Below are 12,245 nucleotides of genomic sequence, written 5' to 3' on the forward strand. Positions count from 1 at the left end.
TGTTTCTGACCTGTCTGTCTCTGACCTGTCTCTGACCTGTCTCTGACCTGTCTGTCTCTGACCTGTCTGTCTCTCTGACCTGTCTGTCTCTCTGACCTGTCTGTTTTCTGACCTGTCTCTCTCTGACCTGTCTGTCTCTGACCTGTCTGTCTCTGACCTGTCTCTGACCTGTCTGTCTCTGACCTGTATGTCTCTGACCTGTCTCTGACCTGTCTGTCTCTGACCTGTCTGTCTCTCTGACCTGTCTGTCTCTCTGACCTGTCTGTTTCTGACCTGTCTGTCTCTGACCTGTCTCTGACCTGTCTGTCCTCTCTGACCTGTCTGTCTCTCTGACCTGTCTGTCTCTGACCTGTCTGTCTCTCTGACCTGTCTGTCTCTGACCTGTCTGTCTCTCTGACCTGTCTGTCTCTCTGACCTGTCTCTGACCTCTCTGTCTGTCTCTGACCTGTCTGTCTCTGACCTGTCTGTCTCTCTGACCTGTCTGTCTCTGACCTGTCTGTCTCTGACCTGTCTGTCTCTGACCTGTCTCTGACCTGTCTGTCTCTCTGACCTGTCTGTCTCTCTGACCTGTCTGTCTCTCTGACCTGTCTCTGACCTGTCTGTCTCTGACCTGTCTGTCTCTGACCTGTCTGTCTCTCTGACCTGTCTGTTTCTGACCTGTCTGTCTCTGACCTGTCTCTGACCTGTCTGTCTCTGACCTGTCTCTGACCTGTCTGTCTCTCTGACCTGTCTGTCTCTGACCTGTCTCTGACCTGTCTGTCTCTCTGACCTGTCTGTCTCTCTGACCTGTCTGTCTCTCTGACCTGTCTCTGACCTGTCTGTCTCTCTGACCTGTCTGTTTCTGACCTGTCTCTCTCTGACCTGTCTGTCTCTGACCTGTCTGTCTCTGACCTGTCTGTCTCTGACCTGTCTGTCTCTCTGACCTGTCTGTCTCTGACCTGTCTCTGACCTGTCTGTCTCTCTGACCTGTCTGTCTCTCTGACCTGTCTCTGACCTGTCTGTCTCTGACCTGTCTCTGACCTGTCTGTCTCTGACCTGTCTCTGACCTGTCTGTCTCTCTGACCTGTCTGTCTCTCTGACCTGTCTGTTTCTGACCTGTCTCTCTCTGACCTGTCTGTCTCTGACCTGTCTGTCTCTGACCTGTCTGTCTCTCTGACCTGTCTCTGACCTGTCTGTCTCTGACCTGTCTGTCTCTCTGACCTGTCTCTGACCTCTCTGTCTGTCTCTGACCTGTCTGTCTCTGACCTGTCTGTCTCTGACCTGTCTCTGACCCGTCTGTCTCTGACCTGTCTGTCTCTGACCTGTCTCTGACCTGTCTGTCTCTCTGACCTGTCTGTCTCTCTGACCTGTCTGTTTCTGACCTGTCTCTCTCTGACCTGTCTGTCTCTGACCTGTCTGTCTCTCTGACCTGTCTCTGACCTGTCTGTCTCTCTGACCTGTCTGTCTCTCTGACCTGTCTGTTTTCTGACCTGTCTCTCTCTGACCTGTCTGTCTCTGACCTGTCTGTCTCTCTGACCTGTCTCTGACCTGTCTGTCTCTGACCTGTCTGTCTCTGACCTGTCTGTCTCTCTGACCTGTCTCTGACCTCTCTGTCTGTCTCTGACCTGTCTGTCTCTGACCTGTCTGTCTCTGACCTGTCTCTGACCCGTCTGTCTCTGACCTGTCTGTCTCTGACCTGTCTGTCTCTCTGACCTGTCTCTGACCTGTCTGTCTCTGACCTGTCTGTCTCTCTGACCTGTCTGTCTCTCTGACCTGTCTCTGACCTCTCTGTCTGTCTCTGACCTGTCTGTCTCTCTGACCTGTCTGTCTCTCTGACCTGTCTCTGACCTCTCTGTCTGTCTCTGACCTGTCTGTCTCTGACCTGTCTGTCTCTGACCTGTCTCTGACCCGTCTGTCTCTGACCTGTCTGTCTCTGACCTGTCTGTCTCTCTGACCTGTCTGTCTCTGACCTGTCTGTCTCTGACCTGTCTCTGACCTGTCTGTCTCTGACCTGTCTGTCTCTCTGACCTGTCTGTCTCTCTGACCTGTCTCTGACCTGTCTGTCTCTCTGACCTGTCTGTCTCTCTGACCTGTCTCTGACCTCTCTGTCTGTCTCTGACCTGTCTGTCTCTGACCTGTCTGTCTCTCTGACCTGTCTGTCTCTGACCTGTCTGTCTCTGACCTGTCTGTCTCTGACCTGTCTCTGACCTGTCTGTCTCTGACCTGTCTGTCTCTCTGACCTGTCTGTCTCTCTGACCTGTCTCTGACCTGTCTCTGACCTGTCTGTCTCTGACCTGTCTGTCTCTCTGACCTGTCTGTCTCTGACCTGTCTGTCTCTGACCTGTCTGTCTCTCTGACCTGTCTGTCTCTCTGACCTGTCTCTGACCTGTCTCTGACCTGTCTGTCTCTGACCTGTCTGTCTCTCTGACCTGTCTGTCTCTGACCTGTCTGTCTCTGACCTGTCTGTCTCTCTGACCTGTCTGTCTCTCTGACCTGTCTCTGACCTGTCTCTGACCTGTCTGTCTCTGACCTCTCTGTCTGTCTCTGACCTGTCTGTCTCTGACCTGTCTGTCTCTCTGACCTGTCTGTCTCTGACCTGTCTGTCTCTCTGACCTGTCTGTTTCTGACCTGTCTCTCTCTGACCTGTCTGTCTCTGACCTGTCTGTCTCTGACCTGTCTCTGACCTGTCTGTCTCTGACCTGTCTGTCTCTGACCTGTCTCTGACCTGTCTGTCTCTCTGACCTGTCTGTTTCTGACCTGTCTGTCTCTGACCTGTATGTCTCTGACCTGTCTCTGACCTGTCTGTCTCTGACCTGTCTGTCTCTCTGACCTGTCTGTCTCTCTGACCTGTCTGTCTCTCTGACCTGTCTGTTTCTGACCTGTCTCTCTCTGACCTGTCTGTCTCTGACCTGTCTGTCTCTGACCTGTCTCTGACCTGTCTGTCTCTCTGACCTGTCTGTCTCTCTGACCTGTCTCTGACCTCTCTGTCTGTCTCTGACCTGTCTGTCTCTGACCTGTCTGTCTCTCTGACCTGTCTGTCTCTGACCTGTCTGTCTCTGACCTGTCTGTCTCTGACCTGTCTCTGACCTGTCTGTCTCTCTGACCTGTCTGTCTCTCTGACCTGTCTCTGACCTGTCTGTCTCTGACCTGTCTGTCTCTCACCTGTCTGTCTCTCTGACCTGTCTGTTTCTGACCTGTCTGTTTCTGACCTGTCTGTCTCTGACCTGTCTGTCTCTGACCTGTCTCTGACCTGTCTGTCTCTGACCTGTCTGTCTCTGACCTGTCTCTGACCTGTCTGTCTCTCTGACCTGTCTGTCTCTCTGACCTGTCTGTTTCTGACCTGTCTGTCTCTGACCTGTCTGTCTCCGACCTGTCTGTCTCTGACCTGTCTGTCTCTCTGACCTGTCTGTCTCTCTGACCTGTCTGTCTCTCTGACCTGTCTCTGACCTGTCTGTCTCTCTGACCTGTCTGTTTCTGACCTGTCTCTCTCTGACCTGTCTGTCTCTGACCTGTCTGTCTCTGACCTGTCTCTGACCTGTCTGTCTCTGACCTGTCTGTCTCTGACCTGTCTGTCTCTGACCTGTCTGTCTCTCTGACCTGTCTGTCTCTGACCTGTCTCTGACCTGTCTGTCTCTCTGACCTGTCTGTCTCTCTTACCTGTCTCTGACCTGTCTGTCTCTGACCTGTCTGTCTCTCTGACCTGTCTGTTTCTGACCTGTCTCTCTCTGACCTGTCTGTCTCTGACCTGTCTGTCTCTGACCTGTCTCTGACCTGTCTGTCTCTGACCTGTCTGTCTCTGACCTGTCTCTGACCTGTCTGTCTCTCTGACCTGTCTGTCTCTCTGACCTGTCTGTTTCTGACCTGTCTCTCTCTGACCTGTCTGTCTCTGACCTGTCTGTCTCTGACCTGTCTGTTTCTGACCTGTCTCTGACCTGTCTGTCTCTGACCTGTCTGTCTCTCTGACCTGTCTCTCTCTGACCTGTCTGTCTCTGACCTGTCTGTCTCTGACCTGTCTGTCTCTCTGACCTGTCTGTTTCTGACCTGTCTGTCTCTGACCTGTCTGTCTCTGACCTGTCTGTCTCTGACCTGTCTCTGACCTGTCTGTCTCTCTGACCTGTCTGTCTCTCTGACCTGTCTGTCTCTGACCTGTCTGTCTCTGACCTGTCTGTCTCTCTGACCTGTCTGTCTCTCTGACCTGTCTGTTTCTGACCTGTCTGTCTCTGACCTGTCTGTTTCTGACCTGTCTGTTTCTGACCTGTCTGTCTCTCTGACCTGTCTGTCTCTGACCTGTCTGTCTCTCTGACCTGTCTGTCTCTCTGACCTGTCTGTTTCTGACCTGTCTGTCTCTGACCTGTCTGTTTCTGACCTGTCTGTTTCTGACCTGTCTGTCTCTGACCTGTCTGTCTCTGACCTGTCTGTCTCTCTGACCTGTCTGTTTCTGACCTGTCTGTCTGCAGACCTTCATGGTCCTCAGTAAGGGAAACATCATCCACAGGTTTAATTGTGAATCTGTCTGTTTCCTGCTGAGTCCGTTCAACCTGCTGAGGACTTTCTGCATCAAGCTCCTCCTCCATCCATATCCTTCATGACATCACAGAGTCACCTGTCTGTCTGATCACCTTTCTGTCTGTGTTTCTGTCCATCCGTCCATCCGTTTGTGTGTCAGTTCAATTCAGTTTTATTTATTAAGCACCAACTACAGGTCAGATTGTCTCCAGAAGCTTTCCAGAACCCATATGAACCCCAGAGCAGCCCTAAGGAGACAGAGGGAGAAAAACACCCTTTAACAGGGAGAAACCTGGAACAGAACCTGGATCTTTATGTGGAGGAACCATCTGCTGCTGAAAGGAGGTGGAGGAAGAGGGGGATGGTGAACAACCCACCGAGCTATTTCGGTCTAAAAGACGTCTAAACAACGTCTAAATGTTCCTTAGACGTCTAGTCTAAATTTAGACGTTTAAAAAACTTTCATTTTTAGACCTCTGGTATACCGATTTTAGACTACACGTCTAATACACGTCTAATAGCCGTCTGTTAGACCTAAAAAACAGTCAGTGGTTTCCTATCAATACTGTAATAAACTGACAATCATTAATGCATATTTTATCCAAATTCGAATAAATTAATTTGAATTTGGCAATTTATAAAAAAATATTCACAATAAAAATGTAAAAAAAATGTACTGGAGACAATCTCTCTCACAAAAAAAAGCCTAAATGAGAAATTACCTGCAGTTCTTACCTTGATGTGCTCTCAGGATGTCCCGACTATTTCACCAATGCGTCTCTTTCTGGACCTTTCACAGTACAGTTTTAATCTAATGTCATGCTTTTTCATAATTTAGCACTAATCTACATTTGTCATCAGTAGACTAATTGTAATTACAGTACATTATTTATTCAGAATACAACCATTACAATCATGGACTTGGCATCATTTTTCTTTAATGTTACACAAATAGAAGATAAATTTAAACCTTGAACTTGGAAAAATTAAAACAATTCAAAATAAACTGAACAAAATATTAGACATTATAACAGTGGAAAAAATGTAAAACAAACTATAAATATAAATACTTTTAACAACCAACTGGTTTTATGAAATTTGCCTCGCAATGTGAAAAGAAAATAAAAAAAAGATTTAAAACATTTGTTTTAAAAAAACACTTGTTTTTAAAGAACTTTGTGGGGCTTTTAGAAAAAAATTCAGAAGGAGGAAGTTCTGTGTTTCCTGTAGCCCCCCCCCCCACCACCACCACATGGAGCTGGAGTCTGTTTTTCCAGTCTGAGGTCTAGGAGTCTCTGTTGGCAGAGGGAGAAATGGAACATACTCACCTTACTTAAAAAACAACACTTATGTCACTCTGAAACTGACTATACATTTTTACTTTGCTGTGATGCTCCCCTACGAGTTCAATCACCTTTTGGGGTCATAACAAAGTTAATTTCACATCATAATTGCCTCAGCAATTAGATCAACAGCAATGTCATCATTGTTTAGCGTGTTGAAATGAAATCTTTTCACTCACACCATTTGTCATTTGCAGTACATTCAGTAGAGGCTTTAAAAAAGGTCAGAATATCAAAATTTGCATCTTATGATGTCTACTCCAATGTATTAAATTACCATGTACACAGGGGTGGGGGCAGCAAACGCAATAATGATCGTATTTGCAAACATTGTAATGGCTGCTATAAACATGAATGATTACCCTGTGGGGTCCTTTGGGGTCATCACAGGACTGCTCCGTCTATCACAGGCCCTCCAGGATACTACTGGGGTGTTAGGAGCTCTGCTAGGAGAGAGACACATACAAAAATGATTCTATTCAGCATTGCATTTAGGTGTTTTGTCCTCTCCTGCTGCTAATCATTGTTTCACCAACACAGGTTTAATACTTAGTGGAGAACAATGTTATTTTTGGCCATTAAACGGCATTAAATGATCTAATAACCAGGGGAATAATTTGAGTATAATAAACATATAAATTATACCCGGTGTAGAGGAATGCAGAGGGGGGGTCAAAATAGTTTTTGGACTGGATGGTAAATTGCCTGGGGAAGACATAATTATCACAGATGTACATTGTTTGAATTCATTTAAATTCTAAGTATTAACTGGACAAAAAAGAATACAAATAAAGAGGACAACATTACAAACTCTCAGGATATCTGAGTCAATGAACTGGTGAAGGCTGCCATGCTAATAAAAGCAGGAGAAAAGAAATGTTCAAATTTGATAAAACAATGTTTTGAATTATAAACACTTAGAAATACCGTAGCCTTACATTTTGAAAGATCTCCTGATGTTTCCGGTTGTTCAAACAAATCTGCAGAGTTGGGTTGCTCTTGGCCTCCAAAAATAAAACTGCTTTACAAATCTGGCCTGTAGGTGATCCTCTTAATCATCAGGACTTTGGACAAAGCAAGGACAGCACATGTTAACATAAATAATGAACATTTGTAGTGAAAAGTTAAAGAAAAAGGAAAAACAAAAAGCTAGACGACTCTAGTCTGCAGAAACCATGAAAAAAGAATGAACAGCTCATTAATCTTTACCTCAAAGCTTTACACACAATGGCTTCCATTTGTGATAGGATGCAAAGTCAAACATTCCCTGACATCAGTCTACATAAAAACAGCAGCTTAACTTCACACATACACAAAATTGAGCTCAACTCCAGGTTTTCGTTCACTTCTCAGTGTTGTGGGACACTCGTTCAGACTATCTGAGCATCAGTGTGGGGAAAAAAGCACGTTAGGGTGGACTTTGACGTGGGGGGCCAGCTGCCCCATACTTTTCACTAGTTGAGCTGCTAGCTGAGCTGCTAGCTGAGCTGCTAAGCTGCCTGCCTGGCTAAATACTGGAGCTATGTTGAAAAATCATTTCTCCATCACTCACATGTATGAAATGACATGAAAACAGACCCCAGGTTGAAAAAAACCGAAGTTCCCCACTAGTCGATGGCCCACACTGGCTAAACTAGCAACTCGCTAGCCCTCATGCTATCAACCGACACACGATACATGCAAATGCTAAACTGAAGCATGATTGTAAAAGGACCAAACATTGCAAAATTAAACATTTTTCTATAATAGCTGCTTCAGCGCCCACCTCTTAACCGCCGAATGAGGTCAAATTTACTTCTTTGAAACTTTTTCCTCCGTGTCTTCAAACGTTCCACTCCAACAAACTAGTGACGCATGTGCGCAAAGATTCCTCTGTTGACAGCATGGTCGGAAGTTGTGCCGTCCATAAAGAGAAGCTTTTTTCAAGTTATGATCATGTGATCTTCATATGAATACAAAGCGGGGGCCTTACAGAGCTACCAATTATTTTTGTCGTTGATATCATGGCAAAGCGGCTATGGCGATAAGTTTTATCACGGACTACTTCTCTGAGCGGAATAATATTTTTACAGGAAGTGGTTGCACGGTCCGTCACATGAGCGTGCTCCACCAATAAGGTGGCTGCATCTTTGTCAACATAGAAGCCAAGATGGCGCTGGACATGGAAAGAGCTGGCTATATTCCATTAGATTATTGTTTCTTTTATTTTCCGAAGATTTAAAATACATACCTCTGAATGGTGTCGGCGTTGAAAAGTGGAATATTAGACGTCTACATATAGACTGTAGTTTATAGCGATCATGGCTAATAAAATGATTTTAGTCCAATATCAAGAGATCAGTTCTGCAACATGCAGTTATTTTAAATAAATAACTTTGGATACAATTAATTTGTTGAAATTCGGTCTATAAGCGATATCGCTTAACGGCTATCATAAATGATTTAGTTCAGTATTTGGAGATCAGTTATGCAACATGCATTTATTGTTTTAAATAAAAGAATATTAAATGATGGATAAAATTATGTTGTCTATATTCAGTCTATGTCTAAACGTTGAAATGCGGTAGAGATTTAGACATCTAAATCTCGGATATATTTAGACTAGACTGTATATCGCTCAATGGCTATCATAATTATATCAGTTCAGTATTTGAAGATCAGTTCTGCAACATACAGTTATTGTTTTAAACAAAAAAACTTTTAAATGATGGATTAAATTCAGTTGTCCAGATTCGGTCTATATCTAAACGTTGAAATGCGGAAGATATTTAAAAGTATAAATCTCGGCTATATTTATACTATTCTGAATATCGCTCTACGGCTATCAGAATTATATTAGTTCAGTAGTTGGAGATTAGCTATGCACCTTACCGTTGTTTTAAAAATAAATAGTTGTAGAATAATTGATTAAACTGCAACGTCTAAATTCCGTCTAAAAACTGATGGAATGTAGACGGTTGAATTTAGGTCTAAAAAAATCTAGACGTCTAATAGACGTCTTTTGTTTGGTGGGAAGGAACATAGAACACACAGGTGGATCCATGTATGATCAGACAGGTGATTCATACAAAAGTATAAGCTAACATGTAAACTGATCCATAGTTTCCTGTTCTGGTGTACAGCTCTGGCATTAAATCTACTACATATATAGCTGGTAGTAAAATTCAAACAGGATGTAGAAGAGCAGATCAAGTATAGTGAGGGTGATGGAGAGCAGATCTGAAGCATCCAGCTCTGGGACCAAGGACACTCACAGAAAGGACACAGGGAGAAACAGAGTTAGTGTGATGCAATAACAGTATATATTAGGGTGACCATATTCTGTTTCTCTGAAAAGAGGACACACTTCCAGCTCGCGGGCGAAAAATTTTCAGTCCCCCCCCCCCCCCCCCCCCCCCCCTTTTTAGGGGTTTTCCGTGGGTCAGGGGTCTTTGTGCTTCAAACTCAGTTAAACAGATATTCTGAATTCCCCAGAAAAGAACACTTTACCTGGATATACAGAAAAATAGCCCAAAACACTCACAAACAGTTGATTTATAAATAATATATTTATTAAATTAAAGCAGTTCTCCTAAACAATATAATCAGTCACATACAAATATGGCATGCTCTAGTCTTTAATAGTTATTGACTCAAGTTGTGTAGGAACACATGTATTCAGATGTTTAACAAAATAAGAAATAATCATCTCTCTTAAGTCTGACACTTACACCTTAGTTAGGAAAAGTGAGGTAGAGTAGCATTCTTCAAAATAACCTCCCAATTATCAATTATGTAAAAACAGAAATAATGCCTCAAAATATTAAACAAAAAGAAAAAAGAGAGGTAGCCTATTCTTCAATGTTCAGTGAGCCCATTCTTCAAAATAATGTGTCTAATGGCAAATGAAAAAAATATAGAAATAATGCCTCAAGTCAACAGTCCTTTTTTCCTTCTTTTTCCTTTTCTTATTAGCTACAGAGACACAAGTCCCAGCTTTGCAGAATGGACATTCTGCCTCCCATTTGACACGACCCGGACGAAAACAGGGCTACTTTTTTCGCATTTCATCAGTGAAATGACATTTGCGTTTCGGTATTTTCTTTCGGTTCGAGTGTTCTCTCGCAGTGTGCCTACCTGCCTGTCAGCCTGCGAGGAGTGAGTGAGTGTGGAGCGTTCCGGGGTTCGGCTCAAACTCCGCCTCTCAGAGCGTGTTTCCAAAAGAACCATTCAACGTGAATGGTAACCGGCTCATTAATATTTATGTCCGTCGGATTACCAGCCAATCACGAAGCGCGTTCATCAGCCGGCTCATTAATATTTATGGTAAGGGAAGGTGCCGTATCCGTAGGCAACCCGGTCTCACGGGGATTCGTGAAACTGTCACGTAAGTTTTAGTTTCGGTTTCGTGCGCACCAACACGATTTCGTCATGTTTTTCGTGCCGCTCACCACGAAATGTTTTTCGCTGTGGTAATCACATCTGAAAGTGGTTTATACCGGCGGATTCATGATGATCTAAGCTGTCCATCGGCGTATACTGCTTGTGTGATCGCGTTTGCGGCCGCCGGACATTCTTGAAATTCCTATGCAAATTGGTAAGTGTACCACCGGCTTATGGTTAGGTTATGGTTAGGTTATGGTTAGGTTATGGTTAGGTTATGGTTAGGGTTTTGGTTAGGGTTATGTTTAGGGACGATGTCATGCAAAATATAGCGTTGGATTCGCCACGGTTTTACATTAAAAATATAATATACACATTCTTTTGAAATACGTTCTGAGTGGCACGAAAAGTCCGCCGTTTAAAATACATTGGTGCGCATTTCGTGGTGAGCGGCACGAAAAACATGATGAAATCGTGTTGGTGCGCACGAAACCGAAACTAAAACTTACGTGACAGTTTCACGAATCCCCGTGAGATCGGGCTGCCGTAGGCCACAGGCTACGGGTACGGGTCCGTATCTGTAGACACTACCATGATAAATACTCTGGTCTGTGACGCACTCAAGCTAGGCAAGATCAAAAACCCGGACATTTGAAGGACTTTATAAACCCCGGCCGGACAGCCTCTCAAAGAGGACATGTCCGGGCAAAAGAGGACGTATGGTCACCCTAGTACATATATTAAATCTAAAGGTGGATAGAGAAGGGCTCAGTGCGTCAAGAGAAGTCCCCCAGCAGCCTATAGGCCTATAGCAGCATGACTAGAGGCAGAACGAAGGGACGTCCAAGAGGAAGACTCCAGCTGACCCCCTGTGGGTCACCCAGTCAGCCCTAACTATAAGATTTGTCAAAAAGGAACGTTTTAAGCCTGATCTTAAAAATAGAGAGGGTATCTGCCTCCAGAACCCAAACTGGGAGCAGGTTCCACAGGAGAGGAGCTGATAACTGAAGGCTCTGCCTCCCATTCTACTTTTAGAAATTCTAGGAACAACAAGTAAGCCTGCAGCTTGAGAGGAAAGAGTTCTACTAGGATAATAAGGTACTATCAGATCTTTAAGATATGATGGAGATTGGTTACTAAGAGCTTTATATGTCAGAAGAAGGATTTTAAATTCTATTCTAGAGAACTATTGGGACATCCTGATAATAACGAATTGCAATAGTGAAGCCTGGAAGTAACAAAAGCATGAACTAATTTTTCTGCATCACTCTGAGACAGAATGTTCCTGATTTTTACAATATTACGCAGGTGAAAAAAGGAAGTCCTACAGACTAGTTTAATGTGTGAGTTAAAGGACATGTCCTGGTCAAAGACAACTCTGAGGTCGTTTGACTGAAGGGCCGGTCCACATCTGGGCCGGTGCGCTGGTCTTCATTAAATAGTTTTGTTTACCGAGCACCAGGTGCCCGTATGGCTCATCAGGTTATGCAGGTGACCCATTTGCAGAGACTGGTCTCTGATGCAGCGGCCCGGGTTTGATTCCTGCCCACGGCACTTTTATGCATGTCTTCCTACTCTTCTCCCCATTTCCTGTCACTCTTCACTGCAACTATCACAGTAAAAAGGCAAAAAAAAGTAAATTATTTTGTTTATGTATCCATATGCAGCCGAATGGGATGAGCGTCCAACCATTAATCAGCCCTGTACAGACACACATGCTTCACACCACAACTACGCTCAGTGTAGGGAAAAGACTGCAGGGGGCGCTGTGTGAAATGCCGTGGATCAGCAGCTTATTTATATACAGATACATTCATGAGTTACTTTGCATTGACCATTCATGGTAAAATGTGGGTGTGTTGTGGGCGGGATGTGAGGTGGATCCACCTGTGCAATCTTCCAGCTGGTGTGTGATTATAAAGGGGAAATTGCGTGCAGCTGTGCTTATACACAGTTTTATAAATCGGGGCGAAGGGCATACGTGCATTTCAGATTTTCGGCGTACGCAAACTTTAGTATGGATCCTACGCAATGTTTTATAAATGAGGCCCCTGG

At 44.5% G+C, this 12,245-nt stretch overlaps 1 protein-coding gene and 2 long non-coding RNA genes across 4 annotated transcripts in view; 1 reads left to right on the forward strand and 2 right to left on the reverse strand.

Annotated features, from left to right (window-relative positions):
* Positions 1 to 12,245, forward strand: part of LOC127535135 (sodium channel protein type 4 subunit alpha B-like) — a 60,693-nt gene that overhangs the window by 14,914 nt on the left and 33,534 nt on the right. Inside the window, exon 4 of the mRNA XM_051952197.1 lies at positions 4,437 to 4,554. Within this exon, the coding sequence (XP_051808157.1) occupies positions 4,437 to 4,554 (118 nt within the window). The remainder of the gene's footprint in view (positions 1 to 4,436; positions 4,555 to 12,245) is intronic.
* LOC127535054 (uncharacterized) lies at positions 323 to 4,238 on the reverse strand. The gene is made up of 3 exons (XR_007943703.1): positions 4,190 to 4,238; positions 3,174 to 3,229; positions 323 to 642 (listed from the first exon to the last, which is right to left on the reverse strand). It is a non-coding gene; the product is annotated as an uncharacterized LOC127535054 (long non-coding RNA).
* LOC127535053 (uncharacterized) lies at positions 5,407 to 7,740 on the reverse strand. 2 transcript variants are annotated; one of them, XR_007943702.1, is made up of 5 exons: positions 7,594 to 7,740; positions 6,767 to 6,892; positions 6,474 to 6,681; positions 6,191 to 6,271; positions 5,407 to 5,780 (listed from the first exon to the last, which is right to left on the reverse strand). It is a non-coding gene; the product is annotated as an uncharacterized LOC127535053 (long non-coding RNA). The 2 variants fall into 2 exon arrangements; XR_007943701.1 differs by having other exon boundaries at positions 6,191 to 6,274.

Source organism: Acanthochromis polyacanthus, chromosome 8 (assembly GCF_021347895.1).
Source record: "Acanthochromis polyacanthus isolate Apoly-LR-REF ecotype Palm Island chromosome 8, KAUST_Apoly_ChrSc, whole genome shotgun sequence".
NCBI classification, from domain to species: domain Eukaryota; kingdom Metazoa; phylum Chordata; class Actinopteri; family Pomacentridae; genus Acanthochromis; species Acanthochromis polyacanthus.